The 11,217-nt window shown below is 37.0% G+C and overlaps 3 protein-coding genes across 3 annotated transcripts in view; 2 read left to right on the top strand and 1 right to left on the bottom strand.

Moving 5' to 3' along the window:
* The first annotated feature begins 340 nt into the window (after positions 1–340).
* On the top strand, positions 341–1,003 carry LOC138908110 (uncharacterized). Its single transcript, XM_070198750.1, has 2 exons — positions 341–431; positions 510–1,003. Exons 1-2 carry the CDS (start codon positions 341–343, stop codon positions 1,001–1,003), a joined length of 585 nt encoding a protein of 194 aa, XP_070054851.1.
* A 2,482-nt stretch (positions 1,004–3,485) lies between these two features.
* Positions 3,486–4,133, top strand: LOC138908109 (uncharacterized mitochondrial protein AtMg00810-like). The gene is made up of 2 exons (XM_070198748.1): positions 3,486–3,552; positions 3,667–4,133. The coding sequence occupies exons 1-2, from the start codon at positions 3,486–3,488 to the stop codon at positions 4,131–4,133; spliced, it is 534 nt and encodes a 177-aa protein (XP_070054849.1).
* Positions 4,134–5,286: 1,153 nt separating this feature from the next.
* LOC104087229 (short-chain dehydrogenase TIC 32, chloroplastic-like) overlaps positions 5,287–11,217 on the bottom strand; it is a 62,944-nt gene continuing 57,013 nt past the window's right edge. Inside the window, exon 7 of the mRNA XM_070197190.1 lies at positions 5,287–5,333. Coding sequence (XP_070053291.1) covers positions 5,290–5,333 — 44 coding nt within the window. The 3' untranslated portion in view covers positions 5,287–5,289. The remainder of the gene's footprint in view (positions 5,334–11,217) is intronic.

Raw genomic sequence — 11,217 nt, 5'->3', positions numbered from 1 at the left:
AGGTGAAGTAGTTAGTTATTATTGGGACCATATTGTAATTACTAGAAGTTGGGGGATCTTTATTATTATTTTTAATTTTTCTAATTAGCTTGTATATACTGAGTTTGTTGGAGTTGTAAATGCTAGTTGGAAATTTCCCAATTCTCCCTTCTTCCTCTTCACGTTCATAGTGCTTTCCAATGGCTAAGATTTGGACATGGTATCAGAGCTTTGGAGACTGATCTGTGAAGCCGTATAATTTCTTCAACTAATTGATTATTCAATTCATTCTCTTAATCTTTACTTCAAATTCTCTGGGGGGTTTTTCAATTTGAGAAAAATTGCTCGAACTGGTGCATTAATGGCGACGGAGAGAATCGATCATACACATCCACTTTTCCTTCAACCTTCAGACACGCCAGGATTGGTTCTAATTCCAATTCAGCTCACAGGTTCGGAAAACTATGGACTGTGGAGAAGATCGATGCGTCTTGCTCTCAAAGCTAAGTAGAAGCTAGGGTTTGTAACAGGAGCTTGTGCCAAGGTGTCGTTCGAGGAGAATCTCCATGAGGAATGGGAAACTTGTAATGCGATAGTGCACAGCTGGATTATGAACTCTGTTTCGAAGGATCTGCTTAGTGGGATCATTTATGCATCAGATGCACATGCAGTTTGGGAAGACCTACAGGAGCGATTTGATAAGGTGAATCGAGTGCGTATCTTTCAATTACACAGAGCAATTTCGCGATTATCTCAAGGAGCGGATTATGTAGCTGTGTATTTTACCAAGTTGAAGGAGCTGTGGGCAGAGTATGATGCATTAGTACCATCTCCGAACTGTGGTTGTCCAAAATCTAAAGAGCATATGACTCATTTACAACAACAAAGAGTTATGCAGTTCCTAGATGGACTAAATGATACATACGATCAGGCTCGTAGGCAAATTTTAATGAAAACCACTGAACCACCCCTTAATCAGGCATATGCACTTATAACACAGGATGATAGTCAACAATGCGCATGAGGTGGAATTATAGGTCATAAGACAGATCCATTAGCTATGCAAGCAGGGAGAGGTCAAGGTTTTCGTGGAAGAAAACAATATCTGCAATGTGAACATTGTCGTATGAGAGGACATACAAAAGAAAATTGCTACAAGATCGTAGGGTACCCTGAAGATTTCAGAAGAAGGAAAGGATTTCAACCTAAAGGGATACTAACTGCTGCAAATCATGTGGAAGGTTCTGTGAATCATGAAGAAGGATATGTGGCTCAAGGCTCACAAGGAGCATCAGTAGCATCACAGTCTAAAGGAGGAGATCATTTTTTCACATAAGCACAGTACCAACAGATCCTAGACTTGCTCAGCAAAGACTCACCACCAAGTGACATTAAGACTCAAAATCAAGCAACTGTTGCAGGTATAATTACTGCATTATCTTCCAGTGTGCATGTTTCAAACAAAAGGAATGATGATTGGATTGTAGATTCAGGAGCAACACATCACATATCATCTACTTTAGATTTAATAAGTGATGTAAGAAGAATAGATGACAGGACACAAGATAAAGCAACATTGCCAAATGGTGTTACTACAAAAATTAAACATGTGGGAAGTTCATATTTGTCATATGTTGATAAACTAGAGAATGTTCTACATGTTCCTGATTTCAAGTTTAATCTAATGTCATTGTCCAAGCTAACTAGAGATCTAAAGTGTGCTGCCACCTTTTTACCTGCACTATGTGTGTTTCAAGACCTTTACAATGGCAGGATGAAGGCGATTGATAAAGAAGATGAAGGTTTATATATACTGAAAGGAAGAGGAGTCAGACTTTTAGCAGCTCATATAGATGTGAAAGGATCAAGTGGTGAAATATCATGCTTGTGGCATGAGAGATTGGGCCATGCCTCTGTTCCTGTTATGCAATATGTCTCTTTTTTGCAAAATAAAGTAGATAGTTATATGCAAAATAAATGTATTGTTTGCCCTTTATCTAAACAGTGTAGACTTGGCTTCCCTAATAGTTAAAAAGGAGTACTAGAGCTTTTAAATTGGTTCACATGGATGTATGAGGGCCATATAAGAAGAGCACTCATGGTATGAAGCATTACTTTCTTACAGTTGTAGATGATTTTTCTAGGGCAACTTGGATTTTCTTGATGCAGTTTAAGAACGAAACTATTATTTTCCTGAAGCAATTTGTTTACATGGTTAAAACACAGTTTGATACTTCTGTCAAGGTCTTGATAACAGACAATGAAAAGGAATTTTTCAACAAACTGTGGAGTGAATTCTTGTTATCACAAGGTATTATTCACCAAAGTAGTTGTGTGTATACACCCCAGCAGAATGAGATAGCTGAAAGGAAACACAGACATATACTGAATACTGCGAGGACATTAAAATTTCAAAGCCATGTTCCAAATATGTTTTGGGGGGAGTGCGTACAAACTGCTATTTACATAATAAACAGATTGCCTACCAGAATCTTGGCTGGAAAGAGTCCTTATGGAATGTTGTATGGTAGAGAGCCCTCAATAGCATATCTAAGAGTATTTGGGTGTCTATGCTATGCCACTAATCTGGTGCTAGATGATAAGTTTGCTGCAAGAGCAAGAAAAGTTGTTCACATGGGGTATTCAACTTCTCAAAAGGTTTATAGATTATATGACCTAACCACTAGAACATTCTTCATTAGCAGGGATGTTTCTTTCAGGGAGCATGATTTTCTATTTAAGAAAATAGAACAACAACATTTATTGAATCGCTCTTGACCAAATTGACCCAAAAGGGTGCTCCATTCAGGCGGTCGGATGAGTGTGAGGAGAGCTTTCAGAGGCTCAAGACTACCTTGACCACAACTCCAGTGTTAGTTCTGCCATCAGCTTAAGGTTCTTACACTGTGTATTATGATGCCTCGAGGATAGGTATTGGATGTGTTCTGATGCAGGAGGGTAGGGTGATTGCTTATGCTTCGTGCCAATTAATGCTGAGTCTAGTTCCAATGCACCAACTAGACAGTCACTCAAAGTAAAAAAATCCACCTATATGGAAAAAGGACTATGTATTGCAGCCACAGAAGTCCTCAAAATGCAACTATCCAATCTCAAACTTCATGTCTTATGAGAAGATGTCCTCAAAGTACAGAAGCTATGTGTCAGTGTTTTCAGTCCTGAAAGAGCCTTATAACTTCAAGGAAGCTGTAAAGGATGAGAGGTGGATCACAGCCATGAAACAAGAGATACAAGCATTAGTAGATAATAAGACTTGGGAGGTTATTGACTTACCACCAGGCAAAGCTTCTATTGGGTCCAAATGGGTGTACAAAATAAAGTACCAAGCTAATGCAGAAGTAGAAAGATTCAAGGCACGACTAGTGGCAAAGGGATACAATCAACAAGAGGGACTAAACTATCATGAGACTTTTTCACCAGTTGCAAAGATGGTGATTGTTAGATCTGTGATAGCCCTTGCAGCCTCAAAGGATTAGTCCTTGTACCAAATGGATGTCTTTAATGCTTTCCTTCAAGGAGACCTATTTGAAGAAGTCTACATGGATTTGCCACAGGGTTTCCAAAGGTAGGGGGAGCAAAAGGTGTGTAGCTTGCTTAAGTCTTTATATGGTCTCAAACAAGCGTCAAGGCAATGGAATTTAAAACTTACAGAAGCTTTGGTGGGAGCAGGTTCTATGCAGAGTACTTATGACTATTCTATGTTCACCACAAAGTCGGGCAAGGATATTGTCATGATCCTCATCTATGTTGATGATTTGCTACTGACTGGAAGCAATAAGGACATGATTGATGAAGCGAAAGCAGCTCTACATCAGCAATTCAAACTCAAAGACTTGGGAGAATTGAGGTATTTCTTAGGCATTGAGGTATTGAGATCCAATCATGGAATACTGCTTAACCAAAGAAAGTATACCTTAGAGCTCATCTCTGAGTCGGGCTTAAGTGATGCCAAACCAGCCTTAACACCACTTGAAGTCAACCAAAAGCTCACCACAGTAGAGTATGACAAAGCCACTGGAGTAGAAAATGAAGATCCTTTGACAGATGCAAATAGCTATCAAAAGTTGATAGGAAAACTCCTATATCTAACAGTCACTCGACCAGATATCAGCTATGCAGTGCAGACTTTAAGTTAATTTATGCAACTGCCTAAGAAGTTACATATGGATGCTGCAATTAGAGTGATCAAATACTTAAAATCTACACCAGGAATGGGAGTCCTGTTGAAATGAGGTCATGTTGATACATTGACAACATTTTGTGATTCTGACTGGCCAGCGCCCAATGACAAGGAGGTATGTTAGTGGATATGCAGTTAAACTTGGTGAGTCCTTGATTTCATGAAAATCAAAGAAGCAACACACTGAAGCAGAGTATCGCAGCATGGCATCAGCAGTTTCAGAGATAGTGTGGTTGTTGGGGCTTTTCTCAGAGTTGGGAGTGTCTATTCTTAAGCCTGTCACATTGTTCTGTGATAACAAAGCAGCGATGCAAATAGCTGCGAATCCCATATGCCATGAACGGACCAAACACATATAGATAGACTGTCATTTTGTTCGTGAACGTATCAAAGAAGGTCTCTTAACTACTCAGTATGTTTTCACTAAAGATCAACAAGCAGATCTCTTCACTAAGGGATTAACATCTATACAACATCATTTTTTACTAAGCAAGGTGGGAGTGTTCAACATTCTTCACCCTCCAGCTTGAGGGGGAGTATTGGAAGTTAGGAAGTTAGTTAGGTGAAGTAGTTAGTTATTATTGGGACCATATTGTAATTACTAAAAATTGGGGGTTCTCTATTATTATTTTCAATTTTTCTAATTAGCTTGTATATACTGAGTTAGTTGGAGTTGTAAATGTTAGTTGGAAATTTTTCAATTCTCTCTTCTTCTTCTTCTTCTTCTTCTTCTTCTTCTTCTTCTTCTTCTTCTTCTTCTTCTTCTTCTTCTTCTTCTTCACGTTCATAGTGCTCGCCAATGGCTAAGATTTTGACACTTTCCACTGTTCATAGCAGGAATTCTAACTGAAGGCTAAAGAAACACGAACAAATTATGTTTCTAGATGAGACTGGTCAATATTTATATAACTGATTCACGAGAACATCATTAACAATCCTAAAAAAGCTTCTGATAGCAATAAGTGGTACTATATGCCGAATATTATTTAGACATTTAGCATGAGCCAAACTACTTGCTCCGGAAGAAAATGCCAATCGTTCTCCTATGCATAGATTGCAAAAGAATATGTGCATACTACATATTTTAAATACTTCAATGCGGAACAAACCTCTTAAGCATTTTTGAAGATAAATTTTTCAAGCGTGCTTACAAGACCTATAGCATAGAGAAAATGGAGCATAAATTCAATGAAATAAGCAGAAAGGAGTATTTCGTGTCTGCTTCATTTTCAGGGAGCATGCAAAACAAACATTACATGTAAATATTCTAACAATGGCTTGTGGGATTAGATTAAAACTATATGTAAAGACTGTCTGAAGTCAACTGTCACTAGATATATGTATCTCACAAGGCTATGCGAGTAAGCAAGGAGACAACCTAGTGGCTCAATAACGACCACTATACTTAAGGAGGAAGATGACAAAGTAAGAAAAAAGGAAGAGTTAGAGTGACTTGTCAACACAAACTTACGGATTAATTTGTCAGATGTGGAAAACAAAATATGAGCTAATTAATGATGCACCAGAAATGTACAAATCAAAACGCGACTGCCTTTTGCTCATTATGCCATGAATTAGTGATACTCAGAGCACTAGAGACTTTCTTCTAGACATATAAAAGGTAGCTAACTTACCACTCATATTAATCAGACACCAGCTACTATATGAAAAAAGGACGAAAAGAGAATATTGTTATTACCATCAACAACACGCATATAACAAAAATTATTGGTTGTGATTTTCCCAGGATGAAGTGAATATGCAGTTATTTCCACTCCATCTTCCTGTTCGAAATAAAGGTCACTCAAATTTTTAGAGTTTAATTGAACGGTATATTGCGCGGACTCTCCAAAATGATGCCACACCCATGTTGGATCCTCCAAAATATATTATTTTTAGAGGATCCGACACGACAATATTTTTGGAGAGTCCGAGAAATAAAAATTGAATGACATGAACCGCTCAGCCAACGCTATAATTGGGCTACAGAAGTCGAGACTACAATCCAAGAATTTCTTGATGTGCAAAAAGGAATACCCAAAACTTCATGACAAGAAATATATGTATTTGTCTCGAGGAACGGAGACACATAATGACTACTCAAGAATTGCCAAGATAAAATCAGAATGAAAAGTAGTATGTAAGATTTAATTTCTGAAAAACACCTCAGAATGACAAGCAGTATGTAAGATTTATTTACTTAAAAACACCTCAAAATGAAAGTAGTGTGCAAGATTTATTTTCTGAAAAATATCTTTAAGCGTCTTGTAAGCTCATTTGCATGCAGTATGTTGGCGAGCTTTGATTGGCTGTATCCACCGATGATGTTGTAGCTGCATATAAATAACAAACAATAGAGACAATGATGTGGGACCTATTTAAATAAAAAAGAAACAAAGAAAAGAAAGAGAAAAATTTTGAAAAGGAGAAGCTAAAGCAAAAGCAATTTGTGGGACCCATTTGAATAAAAATTAAAAAAAAAAAAAGTCAAGTTTGGTGGTTTACATTGCATAATATGTGCGACTGAAGCAATTTAGCAACAAGTCCTTTATAAATCAAGTCATTCATTTTCATCTCAAACATACCAAAAAAATGAGAGAAGCAAAACAGAAGTAGAGTAGTGAGAGTAATCCACATATGTTGTGTGTGAGATAAATAGTAAGTGGTAGTAATATTATAGTAAGGTGTTTAAAATAAATAGTTTATTTCATTCAAAGTTACAATAATCTCTTGACACTACTGAATTGTAATTTTATTGTGATAATATTGCTCCGCTCGGGTATTATATTTTACCTCGATAAAAGATGTGATATCATTGTTACTCTCTTGTATTATTATTATTTGCCGTGGATAATATTTCTGCACGTGATTATTATTTTTTCCAACAATGTGGTATCAGAGCCATGACGAATAATGGTTTGTTGTCTTTTCAGTACCCCCGTCTCACAAAAGATAATTATGAGAAATATTGTCTACGTATGAAAGTCATTCTTGTCTCCCAGGATGTGTGGCAAATCGTAGATAGAGGGTATGCAAAATCCGATAATGAGGAAGCTCTGCCTCAAAATAAAAAAGATGTCTTGGCAAAGACAAGGAAGAAGGATCAACAAGCCCTCACGCCCATCCACTAATGTTTCGATGATTCCATGTTTGAGAAGGCGGCAGATGCTACCACCTCAAATAAAGCTTGGGAAGTTTTATAAGATTCTCACAAAGTAGTTGACAAGGTGAGGAAGGCAAAACTTCAAACTCTAAGGGCTGGTTTTGAAATTTTAAAAATGAAAGAATCCGAATGCATTTCGGATTATTGTTCAAAAGTGAAGGTTGTTGTGAATCAATTAAGAAGATACGGGGAGGACATAGAAGATGTCTGTGTGGCAGAAAAGATCCTTCGTACTTTAACACCTAAATTTAATTTTGTGGTGTGTGCTATTAAGGAGTCTAAAGATTTAGACTCTATGATGGTGGAGCAATTGGAGGGTTCTTTACAGGCCCACGAAGAAAAGATCAAAGGGAGCCAAGAAGTGCCATTGGAGAAACGTCTTAAAACTCAGGCATCCTTCAAGGATTATGGAGGTGAAAAGAGTTATCGAGGGAATGGACGAAAATAAGGTCGTGGCGGTCATGTAAGAGGAAGAAGTATCGGTAACAACTTCAACAATGAAGTTAAAATCCACCAAACATTCAGATGTCGTGGTCGTGGATAAAGAGGAGGAAGAGGACGTGGCTACTACCAAGAAAATAATGGACAAAGGTATGACAAATCAAAAATTAAATGTTATAATCATCATAAATTTGGCCATTACTCTTGGGAATATCGTAGCAATGTTGAAGAAAAAGCTAACCTTGTTGATGACAAGAAAGTATGAGTCAACGTTGTTGATGGCACTCAAGGGAGAAGATAAGGATGATTGCATCTCATGGTATTTGGACAATGGAGAAAGCAATCATATGTGTGGATACAAAGAGAAGTTTGTAGAGATCAATAAAATGGTGAGAGGTAATGTGTTCTTTGAAAATAACTCAAAGATTCAAATCGAAGTGATAGGTACGATTCTGATCTCCTGTAAAGATGATAGTCACAAGCTAATTCAAAGTGTTTATTATGTGCCAAAATTAAAAAATAATATTTTGAGTTTGGGCCAACTTCTTGAAAAGGAATATGACATCCACAAGAAAATTATGCATCTTTGGCTTAGATATTCAAGTGGAATTCTAATTGCTAAAGTGCATATGGCAAAGAATAGATTATTTTCTCTGAATCTTAAAACAATTGATGCAAAGTGTTTGAAGACTAATGTGCAAGATGAATCATGGTGTTGGCACATGCAATTTGGACACTTGAATTTTGAAGTGCTCAAAACAATGGGAGAAAAGAACATGGTGCATGAGATGCCATCAATCAACCATCCCAATCAATTGTGTGAAGCTTGTCTTCTTGGAAAACATGCAAGGAGGAGTTTTCCAAAGGAGGCCATGTCAAGATCAACCAACCTGCTTCAGCTTGTTCACACTGATGTGTGTGGACTAATCAATCCGCCTTCCTTCCGTAAAAGTAAACACTTTCTACTTTTCATTAATGACTTTAGTAGAAAGACTTGGGTTTATTTCTTGAATCAAAAATCTGAAGTTTTTGCTACTTTTAAAATTTTCAAAGTACTTGTGGAGAAAAAAAGTGGCTATGAAATAAAATCTTTAAGGTCCGATAGAGGAGGCGAATTCACTTCAAAAATATTTAATGACTTTTGTTAGTCTCATGGAATTCGTCGTCCTCTAACGGTACCTTATTCACCTCAACAAATTGGAGTTGCAGAGAGAAAGAATCGAATGATTCTTAATATGGCAAGATTTATGTTAAAAGCTAAAAGTATGCCCAAGGAATTTTGGGCAGAAGTTGTATCTTGTGCAATTTATTTGAACAACAGGTCTCCAACAAGGAATGTTAGAGATCAAACCCCTCAAGAAGCATGGAGTGGAAGAAATCCAAGTGTCAAGAACTTGAGAATCTTGGTGAGCATAGCATATGCTCATGTGCCATATCAAGGGAAAGCAAATCTTGACGATCGAAGGGTCAAGCCTATGTTTGTTGGCTATGATACGAGTTCAAAAGGCTACAAGTTATACAATCCAAGCAGCAGTAAGGTGATGGTAAGTCGCGATGTTGAATTTGATGAAGAATTTTCATGGAACTGGGAAGCTCAGGAAGAAACTTCATATGATTTTATTCCATACTTTGGTGATGAAGAAGAACCAAAGACCGTGTAACTTGTGCAGTACACAACTCCACATCCTTCTCCAACAAATGTTGCATCTCCCTCTTCTCAAGAAAGTTCAAATGAACAACCGCAAAGGACAAGGAGTATTCAAGAGCCACATGAGGACACAGAAGAAGTTACTAATTTTGATTTTTTATATTGTCTCTTTGCTGATAGTGAACCAATAAACTTTTATGAAGCTATTGAAGACAATAGGTGGAGACAAACCATGTAGGAAGAGATCAAGTCAATAGAGAAGAACATCACTTGGGAGTTAACAACACTTCACAAGGGTCATCGAGCAATTGGAGTTAAATGGGTATACAAGGCAAAGAAGAATGTTGATGGAGATGTGGAGAGATACAAGGCACGACTTGTGGATAAAGGCTACAAGCAAAGGCAAGGCATTGACTATGAAGAAGTCTATGAACTTGTTGCCCGCATAGAGACGATTCGTTTGCTGATCTCTTTGGCAGAGCAAATGAATTGGAAGATCCATCAACTAGATATCAAATCAGCATTCTTGAATGGCTATCTTGAAGAAGAAGTCTATGTTGAACAACCATTGGGCTTTGTGGTTAAAAACCATAAAAATAAAGTGTTATAGTTGAAGAAAGCTTTATATGGATTAAAACAAGCCCTACGAGCATGGAATAGTTGCATCGACAAGTATTTTCAAGATAATGGGTTTACTCGTTGTCTCCATGAATATGTTCTTTACCTTAAAGTTCATACTAATGTAAATATCTTACTTGTTTGTCTTTATGTTGATGATCTTATATTCACGGGTAATAACCCAAGTTTGTTTGAAGCTTTTATGAAAAATATGTCTCGTGAGTTCGAGATGACAGACGTAGGGCTCATGTCATACTACTTGGGCCTAGAAGTGAAGAAGATGAAAGATGGAATTTTTATCTCTCAAGAAAGCTACACAAAAGAGATATTGAAAAAATTCAACATGGTCGATTGCAACCCCCTGAACACACCGATGGAGAGTGGGAGTTTGATGAAAGAGAAAAAGTGGATCCCACATTATTTAAAAATCTTGTGGGAAGTTTGAGGTACTTGACTTGTACGAGGACAGATATACGTTTTGCAGTTGGGGTAGTAAGTCGATTCATGGAAGCTCCTACCTCCACTCACTTGAAGGTCACTAGAAGAATTTTTCGTTACCTAAAAGGTACGATCGACTTTGGGTTATTTTATTCTTCTTATAATGATTTCAACTTTATGGGATTTTATGATAGTGATTATGCAGGAGATATTGATGATAGAAAAAGCACAATTGCTTTGTATTTTTCTTCTGTTATTTCTTGGAGTTCAAAGAAACAATCCATAGTTACTCTCTCGACTTGTGAAGCTGAATATGTAGGAGCAACATCTTGTACGTGTCATGCTATATGGCTGAAAAGATTATTGAAGGAGCTCAATTTATCACAAATTGAAGCTACGGAGATTTGTATTGACAACAAATTCGCATAGACACTTACCAAGAATCTGATGTATCATGATCGAAGCAAGCATATAGATACAAGATATCACTTCATTAGAGAATGCATTGCCAAGAAGGAAGTCGAGCTCAAATATGTGAAGTCTCATAATCAAGTTGTAGATATTTTCACAAAGCCTCTCAAATTTAAAGATTTTCAGAGATTGAGATCAAATCTTGGAATGGAGAAGAAAAATCAAAATTAAGGAGAAAATTTGTAGGACCTATTTAAATAAAAAAATAAATAAAGAAAAGAAAGAAAGAGAAAAATTTTGAAAAGGAAAAGGAAAAGCAAT

Source organism: Nicotiana tomentosiformis, chromosome 3 (genome assembly GCF_000390325.3).
Source record: "Nicotiana tomentosiformis chromosome 3, ASM39032v3, whole genome shotgun sequence".
Classification (NCBI taxonomy): Eukaryota; Viridiplantae; Streptophyta; class Magnoliopsida; order Solanales; family Solanaceae; genus Nicotiana; species Nicotiana tomentosiformis.
This window is presented reverse-complemented; position numbering and strand designations above follow the sequence as displayed.